At 39.1% G+C, this 25,842-nt stretch overlaps 1 protein-coding gene across 3 annotated transcripts; it reads right to left on the reverse strand.

Moving 5' to 3' along the window:
* Nucleotides 1-1,271: 1,271 nt before the first annotated feature.
* On the reverse strand, nucleotides 1,272-22,257 carry rad50 (RAD50 homolog, double strand break repair protein). Of its 3 annotated transcripts, XM_058628064.1 has the most exons (31): nucleotides 22,151-22,257; nucleotides 21,180-21,313; nucleotides 20,884-20,967; nucleotides 20,039-20,190; nucleotides 19,738-19,923; nucleotides 19,455-19,659; nucleotides 19,097-19,225; nucleotides 18,697-18,862; nucleotides 18,442-18,500; nucleotides 18,118-18,252; nucleotides 17,790-17,996; nucleotides 17,514-17,696; nucleotides 17,126-17,283; nucleotides 16,872-17,047; nucleotides 16,366-16,603; nucleotides 14,215-14,404; nucleotides 13,867-13,993; nucleotides 13,442-13,635; nucleotides 11,588-11,698; nucleotides 11,256-11,348; nucleotides 11,030-11,143; nucleotides 10,723-10,850; nucleotides 10,430-10,531; nucleotides 10,174-10,296; nucleotides 4,979-5,064; nucleotides 4,752-4,891; nucleotides 4,549-4,682; nucleotides 1,969-3,144; nucleotides 1,831-1,869; nucleotides 1,612-1,728; nucleotides 1,272-1,486 (listed from the first exon to the last, which is right to left on the reverse strand). In XM_058628064.1, the coding sequence occupies exons 2-28, from the start codon at nucleotides 21,306-21,308 to the stop codon at nucleotides 2,958-2,960; spliced, it is 3,936 nt and encodes a 1,311-aa protein (XP_058484047.1). In that variant the 5' UTR covers nucleotides 21,309-21,313; nucleotides 22,151-22,257; the 3' UTR covers nucleotides 1,272-1,486; nucleotides 1,612-1,728; nucleotides 1,831-1,869; nucleotides 1,969-2,957. The 3 variants fall into 3 exon arrangements, with proteins under 3 accessions (XP_058484047.1, XP_058484046.1, XP_058484049.1); XM_058628063.1 differs by having other exon boundaries at nucleotides 1,831-3,144; XM_058628066.1 differs by lacking the exon at nucleotides 22,151-22,257 and adding an exon at nucleotides 21,948-21,966 and having other exon boundaries at nucleotides 1,831-3,144.
* Between the last annotated feature and the right edge of the window lie 3,585 nt (nucleotides 22,258-25,842).

Below are 25,842 nucleotides of genomic sequence, written 5' to 3' on the forward strand. Positions count from 1 at the left end.
TCAGTCGGGGGGGGGGGGGGGGGGGGGAACCGGGCTCACCGCAGCCAAAGCGGAGAGCCTCGACACAAACGTACTTCCAGGTCACCCCCGATTGTCTGAGTGCACTCCATGGAAACAGGCTCCTTCAGACGCTGGCTGTGAGCTGAATGATTCACACTATCATGAATATTGGAGCGATCATTTGAACTCACTAAATGTTTCTGCATCATTATTTAAGTGACACGTACAGAAGAGTATTAGGGCCACAGGTTAAAATAAATAAATAAATGAATGAATAAAACAGCACAAATTCTGAGATTAAAGAAAGAGTCAGAATTCTGAGATTAAAGTTAGAATACTGAGATTAAAGTCTGAATTCTGTAAAAAATCTGAATTCTGAGATTAAATTAATAATTTTGAGATGAAAGTCAGAAATCTGAGATAAAGAAAAACTCCTAATTCTAAGATTAAAGTCAGAATTCTGAGAATAAAGACAAAATCAGAATTCTGAGATTAAAGACAAAGTCAGAATTCTGATATTACAGAAGTAAGAAACAGTTCATGCCATTTTATTTATTTTTTTCTTTCGTTTTTCTTCTGTAGACGTCATTGCCTCTGCACACACACAAACCGGGCCAGTTTGGGGTAAGGGTTATAAGTAATGATCGCCTGGATTAAGGCATCACAATTTGAAGCTCTGTTACATTTGCAAATATGGTTTCATCTGTTCAGTGTTTTAGGTACCAGAAATCTACTTAACATCTTTTTTTTTTTTTTTTATTGTTAAATTTGTAATTAGAATCAGAGGTGTAAATAAATTGAAGTGCAACGTTTGACCATTTTATTCCAATGCAATAAAGCAAAGGTATTTCACAGCATAAAGTTGTATTTCATGCTGGATTAACCCACTAGGAAGCTCTCCAACCTCCCATTCGTCTCACCCCTGTGTGCCCTGTAATGTTCTGTCTCATACAGATGTTGCCCTGTTAAATTAGTCTGTGGTTGTTTCACTTTACAGAATGAAGTGGACATTTAGGTAAACTGCCAGCCACTCATCATCATCATCATCATCACAAACACACAGTTACGTTCAGGAGCAAAAAGATTTATTCTTCATTATTTTTTTCATTATTCAAATACACTTGAAAGTCTTAAATAAAAACGTAACATAATGTTAAATACAATAAGTTAAAAGTAAATATTTGATAAAGAGTGACCTATTACAGTGCGTTGCAAATTAATTTACTTGAGTAACAACTTATTTTACACACACACACAAAAAAAAACCCCAGAATAAATCATTCCATATAAATACTGACTTCCTGAAAATGAAAAAAAAGAGAGAACATTTTCAAACAGTGCTTCACTGTGCAACAGTTGGCTCTTGGGTCTTGTTAACCATTCTCATCTGGCTACAAGATATGAGGTCTTTTATCAGGTTAGGCATTGTGAGCCACACTTTATTTGGTGTTGGTGTCGGATCCTTTGGAACCTCTGCACAGTTTACCTAAAAAGACAAGAAACCAGTTCGGCTCAGAGTCCTAGCCACAGTCACTGAACTTATTTGTAGTATTTAAAACCTCCATAATAGACGAGCGACTTATGATTTGACAAATCGGAGTAAATACTTACATTTGTTTTCTTGTTAAACATCGCCAGGGTCCTCAAAAGCTTCTGCCCCACCTCCCTGGACTTGAAATGTTTGTTCTTATGCAGGAGGAAGTACACTTTGCAGAAGAACATGTCGTCCTGTAGGCAAGAGAAGTCAAATAGTATAAACTTAAGAGGCCAGACAGGCACGCATATAAACATAAAACACATGCAAAATGAGAAGATTAAAAAGTTTCTCACCCAACAGTCATACTCCCGCTTTAGGTCGAGCACAAATTCCTGTATCACAAAAAAAAAATGGGAAGGTAATGTCAGAAATTGCTTCAGGGTTTTTCCTTTCCTGACAAGTTAAAAGAGTTAATAAACAAAAAAACTTACAGTGGGAGACACAGTCAAGTTCCTAGCGTGGTCCATTATACTCATCAGGTCAGTCCTATCCCACAATATGGGAGAGGGGCTGACGAGCAGAGCCGCCGAAGACACCAGCAGAAGCACCATCATCTTCATGACTGAAGCTCTTTGGATATAAACCCTCTGGAAGAAGCTGTTTTGACAAAAGCGCTCAAAGCGATGGCTCAATAACCAGCTTACAGCTCGTTCTGAAATCTTTGGCTGAGAACAGACGAGCTTATATTCGCTAGCCCACGCCTTTGGGTCGCGCTACAAATGAGATAAGATCTAGTGGTTGATGAGAAACTTCACCAAAAACTGAGCTAGGTTTCCCTGAATTAGATCCATAGAGCTGAATGCCCAAATAAAGGTGATACAGTAACAGTAGAGTGGCTGTCTTTTCATATTACGTGAAATGATGGAACCAAAAATTGCAACGTTGCCCCGATATCTAAGCATCTCGGGTCGAAAATGAAAGGGAAGCGATCGTTGTTTCTCAAAAAGCAAGGCAAAGTTTTAGTGAAGTTTTTTAGGATTTATGAACAAATAACATTTTTTTTTTTTTTTTTACAAAGTGTCCAGTCAATTAGGACAATAACATTCAGTGTCAGTTTGACAGACAGGACACATTCTTCACATCTTCGTCTTCGGCACTTAAACGACGACTTCTTTGGTGGGCAAAACTTACCTTTTCGGTAACTGAACAATGACATTAGTATCACAACAGCTTTTTACCAGCTGCATAGACAAAAACCACAGGAAATGCAAAATGAATAATAAAAACTTGCGTACCCACTACAATGTGGATTACATCATGTAGGTCACTACAGTTATTTTCCAGCAAGCTGATTAAATGTTTTGGCAGAAATATCTAAACTTATTATGAATTTAGTCAAACAAACAAAGAATTAAACCTAAAAAAAGATAAACGATTACTGTGCATTCCCACACGCGGGTCTGAAGACGCAGCTATCTGCTCAGTGGAGGTAGGACGAAAGGGAAGTGATACTGCACTTTGTGATTTCAGAGTTCTGGTCCTGGTTCTTGCGGATGCGGTAGAAATGTTCAATGTAGCTGGAGCGACCCAGCAGCTCCACAAAGTCCTCATCGTGGGTGATGATCAGCAGCTGGAAGTTGCGCTGGCGAGAGCGACTCTTGATGATTCTGGGGGGAGGAAAGTGGGCAGGGGGAGATAACGTATCATTTATAGTTGGGTTTTATGTAGTTTTGAATACTTTTTACTCAGTAAAGCAGTGGGGGGGGGGGGGCACCATTTTCTCCTTGTAACATTTAGAGTTGACTTTAAGCTCCTTCTCAGGAGTCAACTTTTTTTTTACTTTTCCACCTATGCTGCCAGCTTGCCTCAACTCACCTCGCCTCAGCACGGCACGGTTTAGATAGCGTTTCCACTACAAATAATACCTACTCAACGTGGGCGGAGTCATCACTGCACGGCTGCATGAAACTGCTGTGACTCTGTTTTACACGCGACGCACACAAACGAGTGACTAGTGACTTGTAAAGCAGTTGTTTTCAGTGTAACTGAGTCGTTCGGAATCAGTTCATTAAAAAAATTTGTTCAGCACTTCCTCCATGACTGGAGCACAGACTCCGTGTGAAATACAGCGGGCAGGGTTTGTGATGCCGCTCGCCAGACACCAGACTCCTCAGTTAAATATTGAGATTGTAGACATTTCCCTGGTAATTGTTGGAGATTAACCCACGTTTTTTAGGATGGTTAAGTCTTTTTAACTGATCTACAGTTCGGCATCATTCTTGTGTCAGATGTCTCTTTCTGTGACGGCACTCTGACCAATCAGTGGCCGACAGTCAGTCACTTGGAACCTCGTCAGAGCAGGTACTAAAAAAGTCGGTGCCGAGTCGGTGGAAACGCACCATTTTATTGTTGCGTTTGCTTTTTAAATTTTGTTCTGTTAGTGCTGGCTCAGGGAAACTTGAGCTATGTCTTGATTACAGCTGGGGGAACTCCCATGTTGCACGGAGTGAGCGCTCCCTTTCTTTCAACTCTTCACTCCTTGTGCATGCAGACTACATCATGACCCGACACTGACCTTGCTTGTAAATTCAAAACGACAACTGAAAATACTTTAGACAACAATTTTGCCACTTGCACACACACATTTCCATCACGCATAATTCACAAACTGCCGGCATAGCCAAGAGGAGCAGGAGGGATTGGGTGTTTGAATTGTCTATTTAGCATTCTGCACACGTCGTGTACACAATCGCACATTCTATTCTAGTAGTGACAATTTGTTGCCAGGAGTTTGCTCCTCTGTGTGTTTCCTTAAACTCTTTGAACGATGGTACCAGTGGACTTCATGTCATGAACTCGACTGAAAAGTGTCGTGCCACTCTTTAGCAGCCTGCACGGTCACTGCATACAGTCCATGTGGTCACAAAAATGTGGAGGTGCTTACAGTCATTCAAATCATCAAGGTCAATGTGTACCAACGACATTTATGGAGCGCAGACTGCGCCTTAAACTTAAATAATAAAACTAGGTCGTATTGCTACATTTGGGAATGTGTGTGTGTGTGTACTTACTCTACAAGGGCGTGTGCCAGCGACTCGATGTTCTCCCGGTCGAGGTTGGTGGTGGGTTCATCCAGGGCTAGGATACCACAGTTGAGACAGAAGGTCTCTGCCAGAGCTAGACGGATGATCAGGGACGCCAACACCTAAACACAAACACTTGGATGACGCTATGAATTACTGAAAATGTACCGTCTAACGGTATAATCTGGTACCTTTTGACCCGCACTGCAGCGCCCTCTCATGTCCAAAGCCGCGTCTCCTTTCACCATCACTACTCTGTAGTTGTAAACCCTCCGCTTAGCAGCAGACGAGTTCTCATCCACATCAGACCTGATCTCCACATATTCAATATCTGGAATGGAATGGAATATGGAGTAGCGATTCAAACAAAGAGTGGTTGAGCGAGCCGGGACATGCACATATAAAATAAAGGATGTACCTTGACCCCTGTAGGTGCTACGCCATAGGTCTCTGATAATCTTGTTGATCTCGTCCATCTTCATACTGTGGAATTTCATGATTGATCTGAGGAAAATACAAAGGCACAGCTACTTATGAAGATTAAAATTTGAACTAAAACCAGAGGATAAGTTAAGGTGCCAGAAAAACAAAAACACAGAATACTACAGTGACCGAAAGGCTGGCATTTTTTTTGCAATAAAAGAGACGTGCATGGATGCAAGTGCACAATGGATGGAGTGCAAATATAGCAATGAAAATGCATGAATCAAAAAGTAAAAGGGGAAGAGTGAGACATGAGCAGGGGTCGGATTAGAGCGTTAGTAAAATGAAAATATACTGCAAATATGCAGAATACAACATATTCCAGTACACATTTTATCTTTATTTAGTTGCAATGAAACTGACACTAAAAATAATTATAAACGATAATATAAAAACAAGGAATGCATCTTACGTCAAAACATGACACAGATATCTGTATATCACTGAAAGTGGATGTCGTTTTCCTGCATACTGAGAAGCATTTTTGCTTCAATCTCAGTGCTGAGAAAATCTTGTGCGGTTTGCAAACAATGATAACAGTTTAACCAGGAAAGCATCTTACAAACCAGATATGGTGAATGAATAGAGGAGGCATGAAGAGAGGAGGAAAAGATAGGAGGGAGCAGTGCCGTCCTTATCTATCCATCTGACCAGTGACATCTCAAATGACAAATGACTTCCTATCGCATGGGCATAGATGCCAACTTACCAAGAAATGAATTTCATCAAAAATAAAATTATTTTTCATTCATCACATTGCTGATAAATATATTGCGTAAAAGCATCTTTCCTCTGAACTTTGGCGTTTTATTATTTGAAAGTTTTTAACTGGAATTACATCATCTTTTTAATCAACATCCCTTTCATACAGGTCAATGAATAGATATCCTAACATTGCAAAAAATATGGACAAACTCCAAACTGTCTTCAATGCAAATGCGCTTCATTTTTGATAGTAGGCTACAAATAATTATTTTATTGAGAATTTCCTTGATTGATTGATAAATACTTTGGTCCTTGGTATTCATTGACATTTTGTTAATTTGAAATGTTAATCATGTTTCTTTGGTATAAAAGAGCAAAAGAATGCCAGAATAAACAAGCCGAAAAATCAGAGAAATAATTTCTATAGAAAAAATATTATCAGGATAGTTTATTATAAGCATCCCTTGTAGCTCTCTGCTGAACTGCAGTGCAGTGGGGGGTTATAAGAATTATTTTAGACTAAAGACTGGAGAACTGGAGAAGGGATTGCTGCCTTGTGTCCATGCTGAAGTTAACCCCGTTATGCTGCAATCGGAATGGTATGAATGAGAAGTTGTGAAGTGATAAATTCAAGAAATCTGCCGCACCGGAGGCTAAACCGGTGCCGTGTCCCTATAAGAGCACCAGCGCGCGACGAGCTTGACACGCTGCCATGCGACAACGTACTGCGTCACTCTGTGACTGGCACTGTGCTGTGTCTACTTTCTGCCCTCGACCACAACTCTCTTTTAGTGACACTCGCAATCAACACTCACTGCGCTGTGTTACACGTATAAGCGGTTAGCTTAGCAATAATGGCTACTCACTTTCTGGTGTTTCTCTTTCTCTATATAATAAAAATGTGCACCCTGATATTCTAGATTCTACATTCACAGAGGGAGCCTGCTGCACATGGCTCTACTTTGTTATTATAATTATTATAATAATAATAATAATAATAATAATGATAATGATAATAATGATAATAATAACAACAACAATAATAATTTCAGCTCATGAAAAAGAAATATAGAAAGTGATGAATCTGGCATGTTTATGGTAAATCTAACTTGTTGCTATTCACTTCCACATTGCAGATTGATTGTTGTAAGCAACACACGAGCCAGCCAACACTTGGTTTACAAGCCTGCAGTCTGCTCTGCATCTGTGACCCAGTAACCTGCTTAAAACACTTTCAATTTGAAATGGTTCAGTAGTTCATTTAGTATTTGCTTAACTCTGGAGTATTAACAGCAGAGAGTCAACAAAAAGGCATTATAGTGTAAATGTATTAAATGCCACACAATGTATTGACAGTTTATTGAATGTTTTTGTACATAAAGGATTTTTTTTTTTGTTTTTTAAACATTCATTGGGGAATTAATGTGCACTGTCCATCATAAACAAATAAGCAAACAACAGATAAACACAATTTCAGTTATCTTCACTTTTGGACACTGATTAAAAAACGTATGCGACAGTCACTTTGTCTTCGGGGTTTCGAGCTATCATGTGCTCGATAATCTTTTGCAAAGTCACTGACAAATGGATTTTTTCAAATCGATTAAAATCAACATCCTACCATGAAAGCAACTTCTGTGTATTCAAACAGAAACTGTGACCTGGATGATAGGTCTGCTTCAAGGCTGCTTTCAGTCTTGATAATAATGTCTAACCCACACGTATGGGTAAATTGGTGACTGTGCTCTCTGCTCAGATGGTATCTAAAGTGGTGAGCTTATGCTTCCTCACTGCAACTAATGCTAGCTATAATTAATGATGTGGTATTGAGCTTTGACTTTTATGTTCTTAAGGATTTTTTTTAGTCGCCTCATTGAGAGATCACTGGGAAGAAGTGATTGTGGAATTAATTTGATTTAGATTGATTTGATTTTATTCACTTCAAATGTATATTGGTATAAGGCTTTATGACCTGATTCATGCCTCAGCTAATATTAAAACTGTAGTATGTCTTTTACATTCAAATCATACATACAATGTTAATTAAGCCTCTCAGCTCAATGCGTCACCCAGCGACGTTCCCACACAGGGCACAGAAAGTGATTTCAATAAAAAAACAACAGATGACTGCAAACACCAATATGTCACTCGCCAACACAAGTTTCAAGTTTTACAAACTTTATGACTCAAACATAAAAATAAAATAAATATTCATACTATAGAATTGTAAACTATATAACACTAACTAGTACTTACTGATTATTTTCTCAGGTGAGAAACGTCAGTTAAGTTTTTAACAAACGACTACATCATTAATAGAGCTGCAATTAACGACTATTTTCATAATTCATTAATCTGTTGATTATTTTTTTTTAATCGAGTAATCATTTGGCCCATAAAATGTAAGAAAATGGTGAAAAATGTCCATCATTGTTTGTCAAACCTGGACATGATGATGACGATGTTCTGTCTTGGTTTTGTCCTCATACCAAAATGATTCAGTTTTAATGATTTCTTTGTTATGTGCAGCAAAGAAACCAGAAAATATTCATATTTAAGAAGCGGAAACAATGACAAATCTTGTTTTAATAATGAAAAAAGCTTCAAACTGATGATCAAACTAGTTGACGATTCATTTTGTGATTGATTTATAATGTTGTAATTGAGTAATTGTTTCATCTCTAATAATTATACTATATTTTCTACTACTGCTGCAGTGCACACAGTACAGTCTGAATAAATGTGGTAATGCTGGGAGGGTTATACATTACGTGTAGTGGTGATGTTCATCAAACATTACATTGCAGTGGCACACTTTTCTTCCCTTAGCAGATTTAGCAAACGCAGAATTCACAGCAACTGTGACGCGTCTTACGGAATAGTCACTGTCAACCTACCCACACACACACACCTCTCAAATTCCTTTACCACAACGACGTCACTGCTTCACTTAACCAGCAGTGGTTGGTGCCAACAAAAAGAACAAGTATACCTCCAACCTGCTAGACAACTATAGCATACAGTAAATTATTGTGCACTCATTTGAAATGAATGCATGTTGCACTTCCTGTGAGGTAAGGGCATAACTACAACTGCATCACTGTGCAGCTCCTCTAACAGATAACTGTCAATAAATTCCCCCACTACCACGACCTGGAGGAGGAGCAAACGTACTGGCATCACTTATTCACAAACAACCTTAAAGTCTGTGATGGTTTTGATGACCTACAACTTCAAAGGGACAAACAAATGACAGATGTCTCATAACATGAGATAACTTAAGATACTAGAGAAGTCAAAGGAAGCGTCGCCATGCGTCACACCGACACTACAACCTAAATCACGTAAACCTTCACTTGTTATGAAAGCTTTTTTCCTCATGAGGTCGGATCTTTTTTTTTTCTATTGAAATTTAATACTGTTTTCATGCTGCTGCTTTTTTTTATTATTATTTTTTTATTATTATTATTTTTTTAGTTGATTGCATTTTAAATACGATGACAGTGAAAAATCTGAATTGTCTCCGATTGTCTTGATTGATCATCACGTATGACCTTTTCTTCTATGTGTAGAAACCACAGAACCAACATTCTTTTGCAGTAACTGTTTGTTACTTATACAGGTGCAGGTCATATAATTAGAATATCATCAAAACATTTATTTATGTCAGTACTTCCATTCAAAAAGTGAAACTTGTATATTATATTCATTCATTACACAGATATATTTCAAATGTTCATTTCTTTTCATTTTGATGATTATTAATGAAAATCCCAAATTCAGTATCTCAGAAAATTTGAATATTTCTTAAGACCCATACAAAAAAAGTTTTTTTTAGAAATGTTGACCAACTGAAAAGTATGAACATGGAAAGTATGAGCATGTACAGCACTCAATTCTTAGTTGGGGCTCCTTTTGCCTGAATTACTGCAGCAATGCAGCATGGCATGGAGTCGATCAGTGTGTGGCCCTGCTCCGGTGTTATGAGAGCCCAGGTTGTTCTGATAGTGGCCTTCAGCTTTTCTGAATTGTTGGGTCTGGCGTATCGCATCTTCCTCTTCACAGTACCCCATAAATTTTAAGGTCAGGCGAGTTTGCTGGCCAATTAAGAACAGGGATATCATGGTCCTGTTGGAAAATGAAATCTACATCTCCATAAAGTTGGTCAGCAGCAGGAAGCATGAAGTGCTCTAAAACTTCCTGGTAGACGTCTGCATTGACCCTAGACCTCAGAAAACAGAGTGGACCAACACCAGCAGATGACATGGCACCCCAAACCATCACTGACTGTGGAAACTTTACACTGGACTTCAAGCAACGTGAATGACCTAAATCAATCTGACATAAATCAACTTTTTGATGATATTCTAATGATATGACCTGCACCTGTATATTATTATTGACACATGAGAGGGCAACACTTACTGATCGAGGGCCTTGTAGTAGAGATCCAGGTCCTTAATGACCAGCTCGGTGGTCCTCATAACGATCATCTTGTTTTTGTAGCGTTCGTCGGCTTTGTCGTACTGATCTTCACGAAGCTCTTTTCTGCAAGCGATCAATTCAAATAGTGAGCGGAGTTCATTTAAATCAAGACAAATTATGCAAGTAACTCAACGTTGTACTGCTCGGTGCATTGAGAAAGCAATCAGACAAAAGGTGTGCGCCATTGCATTCTCACCTGTAATGCATTATCTCCTCCTCAAAGCCTTTCTGGCGACCCAGTGCGATACTGCGATTCTTCTTCAAGTCTTCCAACTTGCGTTCTGCTTCACGTCGTTCTCTGGAAAACCACAGGAGACGAGGTAATAAAAAAAATGTGTCCAACTTCCATTATTACTGACAGAATTAGCCAGATTTTACTCTCAAAATGCAAAAGTAAACTTTATAGAGTCATGCAAGGGCTGAGATTAAATGAGATGAAGTACAATTCATTGTTCCAACATATGGTTAATGACTGCATCGTGCTCTTACTGGCGGAGTTCAAAGACCTGCATGTTGCCCATCTCTTTCATGCGAGCCTCATGTTTAGCCACAACCTCCTTCAACTCCTCCACACGCTTCCTCAAGGTCAGGTTGTCCTGCAACCAGCGCTCCTGAACCTAAGAAAACAAAAAAACATGTTTTACGTACAACAAGTACAGATGACACACATCTGTTAAACGTGTCCGTTTGATAATCCAGTCACCTACAGTCAACTACTGAAGAAAACTTTCTTTTATAAAACTACAGGACAACAGAAAGAGGAAAAAAAAAAACACAGACTCTAAAAAGTCCTTACCTTCTGAGTGTCGATGTCCTGACGGATGTTTCCCATCTCTTTGCTGATCTTTTCTTTTTGCTTCTCAGCATCATGTAGCTGCGTGTTCGTCTCCTGCAGTTCAGACTCTTTTCGCTGAAACAGGAGTAGTTCTTTAACGCTTTCATACTTACAACCAAGCTTCTTATGACTTCAATGACCAAGACAAAAGGACAGAGCAGAATCAGATAAACAGATAATAATGTACCTCCTTGTATTCATCTTTGCCCTCATCATTGTATTTGGTGATGTCTCTTTCCAAGGTGGTGATAGCCTTCACTCTGTCTTTCATGGCATTGATCTAGCAGTGACAAACAATAATGTCATTATTTAATATGTACAACACATAAGAAGCAGCACAGAAGAAGAGAGGGAGTGGTGGTGGACAAGCAAAAAAGAAGTATCACTAAAAGAGAAAAGGAGAGAATATATTCAACCTTATCCGATGTGAGTGAAATAACAATTTCTTGCTGAATGTCAGCAGATCAGCCTTCAAAAAGAAGAGGACAGTATAGGAGATAAAAGTGTAAATATGTCAACCTTCTCCTGCCCTTCTTCCTGCCTCTGCCTCTTGCGCTCCACCAGCTCTTGCTTCTCCTGCTGGAGCTTCTCCAGTGCGGCAGACAAAGGTGAAAGTTGCTCCTTTGCTTCCTGAGTGGACAAAAGGTGAGGATGGGGAAAGGAGAGCATGGTGTATTAATGGGAAACATTCTTTGTTGTCTTAGGGTACATCTAAAAGAAATAACTAAACATGAGAAATACAGTTGTGTTCAAAATAGTAGCAGTCCCACATCACTAGCAAGATAAATCACTGTTTTTGTTAGAATTTCAACTTCTACACTGCAAGTAAGTTTCTAGAAGGTTTAGTAAAGGTATAGAAACCAACAGACCCAACAGGCATGACGTGCATGCTGCTGATTCTGTGAAACTGAATCATTTACTGAAAGGGGTGTGTTCAAAAAAATAGCAGTGCCGAGTTCAATTAGGGAGGTCATTGATTATCTGAAAAAAATAGGTGTTAAACAGGTGGCTTTATTTAAGGATCAAGGCAATTGACGCTGCATATGCTGGCTGTGCATTTGTCTTTGTCTTGAACGACCCATTTTCCTATGTTTTTCACTGTTCAGAAGAAGAGCTTTCTTTGATTAAGAAATTAATAAAAGAGGGGAAAACCTATAAAGAAGTGCAGAAAATGATAGGCTGTTCAGCAAAAATTATATCAAACGCTTTAAAATGGCAGCCAAAACCAGAAAGGCGAGGAAGAAAAAGAAAAACGACTATTCGAATGGATCAGAGAATAACCAAAATGGCAAAGGCTCAGCCAAAGAAGATCTAAGATTGCCTGTGAGTACTGTAACAATCAGACGACGTCTATGTGAAGCCAAGCTACCAGCAAGAAGCCCCCGCAAAGTCCCATTGCTAAAAAAAATACATGTGCTGAAGCGGTTACAATCTGCCAAAGAACACATCGACTGGCCTAAAAAGAAATGGCATAATATTTGTGGACTGATGAGAGTAAGATTGTTCTTTTTGGGTCTAAGGGCCACAGACAGTTTGTCAGACGTCCTGCAAACACTGAATTCAAGCCACAGTACACAGTGAAGACGGTGAAGCATGGTGGTGCAAGCATCATGATATGGGGATGTTTCTCGTACTATGGTGTTGGTCCTATTTATCGCATACCAGGGATCGTGGATCAGTTTGAGTACATCAGAATACTGGAAGAAGTCATGTTGCCGTATGCTGGAGAGTAAATGCCCTTGAAATGGGTGTTTCAACAAGATGACCCCAAACACACCAGCAAGCGAGCAAAATAATGGTTCCAGACAAACAGAATTCAAGTAATGGAGTGGCCAGCACAATCCCCGGACCTTAATCCCATAGAAAACTTGTGGGCTGACATAAAAAATGCTGTTCATGAGGCAAAACCAAGAAATGCAGAGGAATTGTGGAACGTAGTACAATTGTCCCAGTGCCAGACGTTGGTCGACTCCATGTACTACAGATGTGAAGCAGTGGTTATGCAACTAAATATTAGTTTATGATTCTCAGGAAAGTTGAATCTTCAAGCATCTCTCAGTTTATACAGTACATTTTTGAGTTTGTAAAGAAAGATGTCAACACTGCTATTTTTTTTAACATTATATTTCTTGACTATTTGTAAAATATTATCAAATTCAATTACTTTTTCCAATTTTCCTTACTTGCTTTGCTTTGAAATAGAATGTGCAGTGTCCCCAATGCATTTGTGTTCATTAAAATATTTATTTGAAGAATTTTAAGGTTTACTCACCTTTTTAAACACACTGCTATTATTATGAACATAAATGTAGGTCTACATCAAGTTCTCCGAGGAGGAAGCTTGCATAAATTATGTCAACAAAAATAAGTTACCCTGATGTCCCTGGTTAAAGCCTGTATCTCGGTGGTGAACTCAACACTCTGCTCTTCCAGCTGCTGCTGTTTCTGCATGTCACTGCTCAGTTGGAGCTTCTCTGCTTTCGTCTCGTTCACCGTACTTTTCAGCATCTGAATCTGATCCTGCTGGTCCTGGATCAGTTTACGCTTCAGCTCCATCTTGCTGGAGGCTGTGTGGACACACAAAGAGTTAAAAAAGGTGAAATCAACGATGTGCAGGTGTGCACCAACAAGTCCATCAATTATTTAATTATTTACGCTAAATAAGTGCAATGTAAGTGCAATAATGAAAGATTATCTTTGTAAAAAAAAAAAGAAAGTGATGATGTCTTGCAGTTAAAACATACAAAATTGTTTAGATTTTTTCCCCACTGTATAAGTAATCCTGTGTGATATCTTACTTGTATCTATCTTGTGCTGAGTTTCTTGTTTTTCCTGACTGACTTGCTGGATGGTTCTGGTCAGGTCTACTCCCTGCAGTTTGGCTGCCTGTTGAGCTATTTTCCTCTCCACCTCTTTAAGGTCCATCTGGAAAAAAATATGAAGACACTAAGACGAAGAAAAGGCAAGGCAAAAGTGTGCGTACGATAGGAGGTGTACATCAACTTCCAGGATTATACTGTCTGTCAGTCTCAAATGCCAATTTCACTTTTGATTCTGCTGAGACACAAAAGCTATAGACATTTAAAGTGGACAAGAGTGTATGATGAAGAACAGAGGCAAAGAAGACTGAGATTAAAGGACGCTACCAAGTATCTGTCCATGAGAGAAATGTCCTGCAGGCAGGCCTTGGCCGTTTCCTCCTCTGACATGAGGACACCAAGCACGTTCTCCTGTTCCTCCACATCTCCCTTCAGCCTTTCAATTTCTCTGTTCACACTCTGCAGACGGTTTCTCAACTCGGGCAACTCCTTCTCCTGAAATTGTACAATGGATTGCCTGGGAGACAAGAAAGAGAGATAATTATACTGTGAACAGAGAGTAAAACGGGTTTAATAAGCCCCTATCATTATTCAGGACAGAAATACATCCGAGGCCTCCTGTAGATGAATGACTGGATGTCCAATTGAAACTCTAACGGAGTGTTGTGATGAACATTAGATTGCCTAAGGGTTCACCTGAAGCACACATTTCCAGCTCTCCTAAAATACAAGAGGGTATCCTTTGATTACTAGCTGGAATTACAGTGACAGAAGCAATTGAAAGTCACCGTGCTGTACATACCAATGCTTTGGCCTCTCGTTTATTCCCTGACACTTTGATTCCATCGATTGATATCACTACCACAACACTAAGTGTGATGGGGCTGTAATGTGCTTTGATTACATTCTACACCTTCTCTGTGTTTCTAATCTCTCATCATCTTAGCGGTAAGATCAATGTGTCCATCTCGTTTTAGTACTTTGTATTTTTTATTTATGTATATATTAAAAGAAGAAAAATTAGTCTTTATTATGTATTTATGCTGGAAAATCTCTATTTTGATCCCTCTTAAAAACTCAGAGAAAATCTATTAGCATCATAACCAACCAATCACAGATCTTCATATCTCTGCAGTCACTGTAACCCTGATGAGTGTTATGACTGCTTTTGGAGTATTCCTGACTACTGAAACCAAGCGATTTGTTTACTTGAGCTTGAATCACAAAGGAATACCATGTAGGGTTGAAACAATTACTCAATTAATCGAATACTAAATTGATCGTCAACTATTTTGATAATCGATTAAGTGGTTTGAGTGTTTTTTAAGGAATTAAAACAAGTTTTCTGATTTTTCAGCTTTGTGAATGTGAATTTTTTTCTTGTTTCTTTGCTCCATCCAACAAAGAAATCATTAAAACTGAATAATTTTTTGGTTTTTGGACGAAATAAGACATTTGATAACATCCTCCTTTCCAGGTTTGAGAGACGCAGATCAGCGAGTAAAAATAATTGTGAGTTGCAGCCCTGACACCATGGCAAGTGTTTACTTCTGCAGGCTATATCTCAAAACTCTGACTTGGGGTTGATTACATGCAAAATAGCATTTGCTTGATTGAAGAATGGAGAGAACCATGAAAAGACAGCAGAGTGGGTCAATGATAAAATCCGTCATATGAGAACCTGGCGCCATCTAGTGGAATGCATGACAAATAGAGGGCTTCTGATGTCCTATTGCCAACAGTTACTGACTTATTTAAATTTCAAACACAGGAGACGCATTCCATATTTGCACTTGATGCGTGTTCAGTGAAAGTTAATTTTTTTCATTATTCAAGTTAGAGACACAGCCACAGTGGCCTCCTTTAACACACTACACTGCTTGTATTGACAACAGTTGTATTTTGTATTTGAAGAAAGTGTACAGTCTGTTATATATTGTGTTTGAATAGATATTTTTGACAATTTCAGTATTCAGTATTAAACAAGTTCATATAACCATATAAATGAGTAAGGATTAAAGTTGATTTTTAAAACGACTTAAGATTTTACAGAGAATTATCAAACCTTAACACACCTTTTGTAACAGTGAATTTATTTGATCTTGTACTGTGCATGTAGTGCCTTGGCTTACATGTAGTGAAGTTCAATTAAATGTTGTTTATCATTGTTTGGTCTGCCCTTTACTTGCAGAATACAAGGTTTTCTTATTTTGTTTGTGATACTAAAAGAATACAGCAAATTATCTGGTTGCAGACAATCATGGATTAGGAAAGATTTACTTATTTTTTCCATTTTACATCATTGTAAATGAAGATGCTACATTCCATTATAAGGATATTATTTTCTGAAATATGAGAGATATAGTAAAAGTAATAGTGATCACCACAGAATAGCCACACTTAAGGACAGTTTAAAAGGTAATGACTGTTCAATTCCAACATTCATTGAACTGGCATTGTACACTTGTAACACCATACCTGACCGGTTTGAGAGACATCATCTCATCTCTCTTCCTCTCCTTCCTCTTCAGGTCCTGCTCGGTGTTTTTCAGCTTGTCTGGCACGAGCCGTAGTTTGGATTGCATGTCACTGATAACATCCTGCAGATCGGACTCTGACGGGAACGTCCGCTGGCAAACGGGGCAGCAGGGTTCTCTCTCCTCAGTCAGCTGGCTGATGAATTGGGTGTACACTGCCGTGGCTCCAGCTAGCATGGCTATACAAAGACGGGTGGAGAGGGAGAAATGATCAGAAATGTACTCCTTTTATTGTACTAATAGAGACTGAATACTGACACTATACTACTATTACAAGGTATTTTACTATATCTCTCAGACTGAATCATCCAATTTTCTTTAATTTTATTTGAGAACTAAAAGTAAAAAGATGACAAGGAGAAAGAAGGAAATCAACAGAGTTTATATTCAGTGCTGTACAGTGCCAGGCTACATCTCATTCTACTGTGTTTCTTGTGCAGCATTTACCTCTTTGTTTGGATACCTTCTCCAGATCATCCTGCAGTTTGCCCAGGTCCTGCTCCAGATCCTGACTGCCACACACATTGAAGAACTTCTCTTCATCGCTAACTAACTGCTGCTCCTTCTTACGCAGCTCCGAAGCAATGTGGCTTTTGTTCTGCTCATTTGATGCCAGGTCCTTACTACAAGAACAAATTCAGTCAATGCAACAAAAGAAACTTTGAATAATGTTCTTTGTTATGCAGACAAATCCCACTCACTTGAGTTTGGCAAGTTTGTCTCTGGTACTGTTAATTTCCCGAGACTTGGTGTAGATCCAGTCTTCCAGCTCTCGCTTGTTGGGAAAGTGACCCAGTAATGACACCAGGTCCTCGCTGTGACGAGACTTGATCTTACGCACCTGGTCTTCCTTCTCGGTCTAAAAAAATGGGAGTGGAAAGACAAAAGGAGAGCCCAAAGAGAGATGAATGAAGAGAGGAGCCGGTGAGGAAGACGGAAAAGATTCAAATACTCATGTTTACCAAGTGGAAATACACATGGGACAGAAGCCGTTTCTCATGTTTTGTTATGTTTTATAGTGTTTTCTGTTTTAGTCCGAGACCAACCAGGGGTCAATGATTCAACCCTATGAGTTACACATTACATTACCTTGTCTTTCTTCAGCATCTCCATTTGTGTGCGCGCAGTAGTGTGTGTGTTGAGCATTTCCATTTCTTGGTCAAGCTGCCTCTGTACACGGTCAAGTTGAGCCTTTTCTCTCTGGAGCTCCACGACCTCAGCCTTCAGTTCCTCCACATTGGAGCTCTCCACTACGCCCTGCAGCTCTCGCTCCTGAGAAGGAAAAACACAGTAACACAGTAAGGTGATTTTACAGACTTATCGGAATGAAAAGAAATGAAGAACCTTGCGAGTCTGTTGACTCACCACTTTAGCCAATTCATTCTCCAGTTGTTGCAGGCGAGAGGATGAACCCTCCAGCCTCTGCAGCTCTGCTCTGACGTTCCTTAATTCTTGCTGCTTCTTTCCCTGCTGGTCTCTCTTGAGCTCCACGGTTCTCTCCAGACCAGTTTTCTTATCCCTCATTTCATCAATGGACTGCTGCTTCTGCTGCTCTTTTCCCTCCAGGTCTGCCTGAGTAGATAAATTGATGAGCATTATACACCAGGGCTACAAAACAATGACACAATGTCAACTATTGTGATACTAAACAAAACATGGGGGAAAGCGGTGTGAGCATTGAAGAAATTCTTACCATAACCTGACTGATTGTCTCTTTTTCCTGCTCCAGTCTCTGAGTGACATGACGGTTAAAGCTCTGGAGCTGAAGAGCGGTAAAGGGCGGTCGGTCATAGCCCTCCATGTCCAGGAAGGATGACAATTGGCGGACCTGAAATACAGATAGGGGAGTATAAATTGTGTTATAAGTGGTAGTACAATGACAATGAGTGATCAACAGGTCATCTCTTCCACTTCTTTCATTGCATTCCATTACTACACTGCAGACCAAGTGATTTACAGTAACCGCATTTAATATCCATGGGGACCTTAGATGGACGTGTCAAAATCTTTCTCTTACCTGAGTGTCACGGTTCTTGATGTTTTGGGTGTGGCGGTCAGCCTCCAGCTGAAGACGACCTGGGAAAAGAGAGCGGGGGATTTAAGCAGTCTTCAGGATATATTTTTTTATGCCATCTGTATATCACTAACATACTTTATTAATACACACATATGGATGCAAGTTGTGCCTCATACTTCAGGCAAAATTATCAGTAAACAAAGAAGTGGATCAAACAGCTGACCCTGCAATTCTGACACAAAAAAAAGTGTGTACCTTGTTCGACAAGGAGATCAGCCTTGACTCTGTTGAGTCTCTGACACTCTCGGCCAGCTCTCTCCAGCTCCTTCTGGCAGTCTGTCAGCCTCCGCTCCTTCTCTTTCACTGTCCTCTGGTGGTTCTGATAAAGCTCCTGCAGCTGCTCATCTGAACCCTGAAACACCTGCAACATACACAGTTAACTTGGTTAGAGTAACTTCCAAGCATGACAGGTACAGCTTAGAAAACTGTCAGGGACAGTAGTCTGTCTCCATCATCTAATAAAATATATAAATCATTTTGTCTGCACTGTTTTGGTCATAATACAGAGAAACACACAATGTCTTCTAAAAATTAAGTTTAACAAACAAATAACAATTTCATAATTCAAAGAAATTATGCTTTATCATTCTGTTACCTGTTCCATTGTTTCTTCCAGCTCCCTATTGTCTTGCTCCATTTGTTTCTTCCTGCTCTCCAAGGCTTTGATTTCATTGTCCAGCTTTATCACTTTCCCAAGTCTTGTGTCAATATCTATCAGTCGATTCTGAAAATGATAAAGACACTTGAATAATAATGTACTGTAATGGTCATTTCTGATATATGTCCAAACTCTGTCTCCAAGACAAATTGAATATTTAGAATTCTTATGTTGATTGACATAAATATAAGTATCTGAAGCAATTTTAAAACACCTCTTTATTTTTTGTGCCTAAAAGTACCATAATCAGCACTGTTTAAAACACAGAAATTCACAAAATACATCATGAGCCCACCTCAAGTGGCTCTATCTTGCCCTCTATCTGCTGTACGTTGTCCTTCGAGGCCATCAGCTGAGCTTCCTTGGTGGCTACAGTCTCCCTAATCTGCTGGGCCTTCTCCTTATTCTGCTTCAGGTAGCGCAGCTCGACCTGACACTCTTTGACTGTGTGGTTCTGTGCCAGACGCAGCTGACGCATCGTGTCCAGAGCTTTGATATACCTGGGAGCAAGACAAATGTTAGTAGGTTGCTATTTTCACTAAGGTGCATGCTTGCATGTAATGAGGGATTTGCTTTACTTTGTTGCAGCAAAGATGGAGTCAAACTTGTCTTTGAGTGCCTTGCCCTCACTAAGTGGCCAGTTGGATTCTTCTTGGTGGCAGAAGATGACATGATTCAGGACAGGCTTTGATACACCCAAGCAAGAAATCATCTCCCGGTCCAGTTCACCACACTTGGACGACAAGCTCACCTTCTCACCACCTCTAAAAGAATAATGTTAAGGTCACATGTAACAAAATTAATTTTAGGTTCTTAAATTTCACTTCAAGAATGCTTTTCAATATTAATCAAAAAAAATAAATGAAGAGTGTGGCCTACTTAAATCGTGTGATGACCTGCTCTAAGCTTTTGAAGGTGTTGCTCTTTGCCTTCTGAGTACATGACATGGAGCGCTGGACGGTGACTTTCTCTCCATTAACATCAGTGAATAAAAGGCGAATCTGTGCGCGCACGTCTGTCTCATGGGCGTCCTGAAATTCACACAACACAAATTAACCTGTGAGACAGTGTAATTTAGAGCTGCAACTAACGATTATTTTGACAGATTAATCGATTAATCGATGAATCGCTTGGTCCATAAAATATCAGAAAACCATAAAAAATGTTGATCGGTGTTCGTCAAACCTGGAAATGATGATGTTCTCAAATGTCTTGTTTTGTCCACAAAACAAAATGATTGACTTTTAATGATTAATTAGTTATCCAGAGCAAAGAAATTAGGAAATATTCATATTTAAGAAGCTTAAACAATCAGAAATCTTGTTTTAATCATGAAAAAAGCTTCAAACCGATTAATCGATTATCAAAATAGTTGTCGATTAATTTAGTAATCGATTAATAATCGATTCATCGATTAATCGTTTCAGCTCTAGTGTAATCTTCAGTAAATGTAAATGTTTGCACAAAAGGCTGTGGCACGTTGTGAAAATATAGAGGTAAGGTACGAATTCAGGTTCATTTTCAATGAATAGTTGGAAAAAAAATGTATGTAATAAGTGTCAGGATTTGTATATGATAGTCATTGTTAACTGCTAAAACATGGACTACTCAATTCTTAAAAATCTGTGATTAGCAAGTAAGCATTAACTGACATAAAGTAAGCTTATTTAAAAAAAAAAAAAGCAAATTACTTAAACCAGTACAGGAACATGAGCTAATCTTACCTTTGGATCATGAACAAAGGCCCCTCCTTTAGATCCTGGGGGAAGTTCACCTGACGTTGCATACTTGAGACACTCAATAATAGTCTGAAAAGTTAAAAATGTCCCATTGATCATGAATTATTACATGAGCATTGCATTTAACAAAGTGATATTCATTTCCTCTAACTTTTTCCATAGCCAACTTTTTTGGCTACTTGCATAATAAGAAAACAACAACAAAAATAACCTCTCTCTTGTTTTTCATTGCAAGTCATGCTCCACAGTTTACCCTTTGCTCTTAGGACAGACTCTCGTACCGTTTTTCCCGCTCCATTGGGTCCAACCAGCACAGTCAAAGGAGCGAGGAAGGATATTACTTGTTTGTCTTTATCCTCGACCCCAAAGCTCCTCACCCCAAGGATGCTCATCTTATCTATTTTTGACATTTTTACTATTTTCCAAAGGAGAAAGGAGAGGGAGAGGGACAAGGTAAGTTCATGACTTAAATGAGCAGCAGTGATACATCTTGCCAACTTCAAATTAAAGCTAAAATAAAATAAAACACAGTTGAAAAGGTGTATTTGCTAAATTCAGCATTTGGTGGAGGCTGCGAATTTCAAGTGAGACAAAAGAAATTTAAGCCGACAGAGTAAACAAAGACTTTTACCTGTGATTTCATTTAAAAAGCTTCATAATTAAAAACATTTTAAAGCTTAATCTCTTGATCTCATAAAATATTTAGACAAATACTTAAAAATCCAAAACACTTGACAGTTGCAGATTCTTAAATATAAGGAACCACTGCTTTTCTTGATGTTAATGTACTAAATTAAATATTTGGCATTTTTGGACTATCAAAATAGTTGACGATTAATAAAGTAATCGATTAATAAATTAATTAATCGCTCTTATTTATATCGACGTGTCTTGTTTGTCCCTGAGGCTTGGGCACCTTGTGGTGCATGACGCTTGAAAATATCATCTATCTTTCCATCTATTTACTTTCCTGCGGAGACATAAAGTAATTCGACTTTAACCTAATAGAATTCCAAAGTTAATATCAATGGGGAAACACATACATTCACTCTGGTTCACTGCAAGTTAAGTTAGTAAACCGTGAAACCGATGCTACACCTGTCAACTCAACAGCCTAGCTAGCGTCACACGTTAACTTCCTGGTTAAAGTGCAGCGTTTTCACACTGTCCTGTCAATAACCTCCACATAGCAACATGACGGTCATCAGTAGCAGCGGTTTGCATCCATATTTGCGGCCAGAGTTCACCTCACCTCAACTTGTTGTCGTTATTGTTGTTTTCCCGTGTGTTGCTCTGAAGTTAATTAAGTTAAGGTTTTTTTTCCCGCTGTAGGAGATTGGGCTCAAACTTCCGTCTTCCGGCACATAGAACGTTACCGTTAGAAGTTTTATGGCGGTTGGCAAACAACGCTTTTGGTGCATTACCGCCACCATCTGGTATGGAGTGTGGATCAAACATGTGGATCTAAATGTACGACTACTGCAAAATAAATAAATAATAATAATAATAATAATAATAATATACATATATATGTATATATACATACACATGCCTACATACATGTGTATGTATATATATATATATATATATATATATATATATATATATATATACATATATGTATATATATATATATACACATACACACACAAACATACAAAAATAGTGGGGAAAAAAAGTGAAAAACCTAGAACTTACATCCCAACCAATCATTTTTGTGGTTTTAAGAAACTGACATAATATTTTCTAACAGTCACTCTGGTTATTTTGTAATATGTCTTTTAAATCAAACTCTATTTCATGTCTCTTAACCTTTGAATCATAACTTCTCTTTCCCTTTGATAACCATGACACTGAGCGTGCTAAGCACTACACCCTCTTGTAAATTATTGTCTGTATGAAACAAAATAATCAAACGTCGCCTGTCATTGAGCAGGGTCTTGATTCAACCTCTCACTTCCACACATTAACCACAAGAGGGCAGTGTTTCCTCAAGGAAAAAGCAAGCACTTGCTGTATAGCGCTCCTCTCTTCTCCTCTCCTCTCAATTCTCCACACATTTGTTACAATATTGCTGTGAGGAATTTGGACATTGCCGCATATCAGAATAAATCAGGTGGTTAAAGATGCAGATGAGATGGCTGTTCTACAAAATAACAAATTATTTTGCAACCCATATCTCCATACGTTAGGAGATGAAATGCAGTCCACCACATTTATGTACTTAAATTTAACTAAGATGAAACAGATGGTATGGCGAAGGGCATAATACTTACATGACAGATTGTGTGTGTGTGTGTAAGAAAGGGAGGAAATAATTAATGAAAATAAAGGAGTAAAGAGGTGAGTTATTTTTGAAACAGTGTTTCAGGTTGAAGCACAGTTTGCAAACATCCACAGGGACCTGCAGGACTAGTGTTCACCACCTGCAGTTAACCCCCTAAAAACCGGAAAACATCATCTCACTGCACACACACACACGCACACACACACACGCACTCACACACTGCCACAAACTGCCCTGTGCTTTCAGCCCACTGGTTCAGTCTGTCTATTATCAGCCCACTCACTCATTGTGCCTCAGTCTGTTCCGCTCATGGCTCTCATTCTATTTTCATCCTGTCCTGACATGGAAATGTCACAACCTCATTGGACCACTGGAGCTATTTATTTGCATGTGCGTGTGTTGAATATGTGCATGCGTTTGAGTGCGACTGCACACACAGACTGACAGAAAGTGCAAAAGGAACCAGAATGAAAATGTATTGTATGAATGAATAAAATGAACGTTCCTGGACTGGCATTCAATGATCGGTTGCCGACACAGAGTCCAAAGTGACAGACTTACCTTTCACTCAACTTAACTCCTCTCACAAAAATTGCGCTGCCAATATGTTTATCTAATCCTGCGAGAACTGTTGGATGACCTTGCCGCCGCTCGATTACTGGAAAACATCTTGAGCGAGAGTTGATATGAAAGAAGAAAAGGCTCATTTATTTAATGGCATGTCACAGTGCTCCCTCGCCGCGTGATGGATTGAGATTAAATGATGCCAAGCACAAAGCCAAGCGTAATCCCTCAAAGCAATTATCAGTTTTATTCAGAAGCGGCTGTTTTTCCAAGACAAACATTTTCCTTTCAGCAAATTGCTGGAGTTACTGTAAACACCACTGAAGCTCTGCGAGGGCCTGCTTTAGCCAGGGGCCTTGGAGTGGGATGAATCTGAGCTGAAAACACAGACAGAGTGAGTTCTGAAAAGCAGCGTTTCCCTCTCATCTCCCTAACATCCAGTGAATAGTGAGTTGTCCTCTGCCTCACCCCCTCCTTTATCTGCTATTTCCTTTTCCATCCTCAGTCGAAACACAGTGAACCTAGAGTCCTTTCAGCTACTACTACTACTTTGTGATTTGACCAAAAGAAAGGTTCACATCATTTCATTTCAAGCCGACTCAACCTATTTGTGTATGAATCATCTCTTTGTACTGTTCACTATCTGATTTTAGGATTTGACTCATTCTGAGTGACTTTTTCAGGTCAAGTTGAACTGGTGCCAATCCCAGCTGACATAGGGTGAAAGAAACTAAGTATTTTGTCCACAAATATTAGTTTAAGACTCTAGAGAATGGCACAGTCTTTGTTGCCGTTTTGAAAAAGCTGAGCAGAAAGATTCCTTACACCAAAGACTGCTGATTCTTTTTTTTCTTCCCTTTTTCTTTCAAGCCACTTTTAGCTTGTTCGTCAATAAAGGCCCTTGCTCTTTGTTGTCATGCGTGGCTGCACATTAATTCACTCACTTTGGGTCAAAACAGGAGCCAAGGTCATGACTGATGGCAGGGTCACAGAGTTTGTGAAAACAGAGGCAGGCAATTGAGACTATAGATCCATGCCATTTGCCAGTGACAACGTGCTGCATCTGCACATTTAGCAGTGTTAATTGGATATATCATATTTTTATTTGCATGGTGGGAGATCAGATGTCAATTTACCAATGCCTATAAATACACGAGAGGAATGAAATTGTGTCAGGATGAGAGACGGTTAACAAACCAAACATGTCGAGGGAGAGAGGAGGAGACGAGAACAAGCCCATGTGTCGGCTGCGCCCGCAGCTTGTTATGACTCATGGTTACGTTACATTGTCAAGCCATTTTTAGCAGCTGTAGTGTGTTGAGGGATGGATATTTGACCATGGATATTTTAGGGTAAAAGATATTGCAGCTGTTTGCATATCTGCTGTGTATTTATTGTTTTAACTGATCTGTAAATGATCTGTTTGGGACAGGTCTCTCCCATTTCTAGCTCAAGGGATTCCCTGGTTAGATAAAGGTTATATTAAATCAACAGTGCAGTAGCTGCACCTCTTATCATGCTGAACAAACACTGGATGTGGACACATAAGCACGACTCTACAACAGTCTCAGTTTTAAGGAAAATAAAAACACCTTTTACTGGTCTTGAACAAAACAGGATTCCAAAAAGCCCAAGGCAACAAAAAACTGATTTTTAGATAAGGGCAAGGACACAGGAGAGAGAGGGCAGGTAATCACAGAGGAGGAGGGGAACTTCACAGGATACAGACTCTGCAATGGGAATTGTTACAAAATAAAACACAGCAATTAAAGTTTTTTTTAGCCACAAATGTGCCCATGCAACATTTTACTTTACACTGAGCAAATCCAAGCGTGTTATTTTCCATCTGTGAACGTAAATGATGTCCTTACACCGTCAAACAAAGTCAAAAAACCAATAATCTTATTGTGAACAACTCTTGTTGAAACGTTGTAGCAATTACACACTTAAGAGCCGGGTAATTGGATGAAGGGAGGGAGACACAGAGCTTTGGTGCAGAAATGAGTGAAACACAGTAAAAAGGTGGCGGAATAATGATCACACGTGTTACGGTCGTGATAGGCAGTAATGAGGTCTTTGAAGTGTGTTTTCCA

The sequence above is a fragment of the Solea solea genome, chromosome 4, assembly GCF_958295425.1.
Source record: "Solea solea chromosome 4, fSolSol10.1, whole genome shotgun sequence".
In the NCBI taxonomy this organism is placed as follows: domain Eukaryota; kingdom Metazoa; phylum Chordata; class Actinopteri; order Pleuronectiformes; family Soleidae; genus Solea; species Solea solea.

Excerpts from the sequence above, each read along its gene's own strand:
- rad50 (XM_058628064.1), bottom strand. The coding sequence starts at position 21,308 with ATGTCAAAAATAGATAAGATGAGCATCCTTGGGGTGAGGAGCTTTGGG. Across the intron at positions 20,191-20,883 it reads CCTTTGTTCATGATCCAAAG|GACGCCCATGAGACAGACGT; the intron begins GTAAGATTAGCT and ends TGTGAATTTCAG. Across the intron at positions 10,532-10,722 it reads CAGGTCTTTGAACTCCGCCA|AGAACGACGTGAAGCAGAAC; the intron begins GTAAGAGCACGA and ends GTGGTTTTCCAG.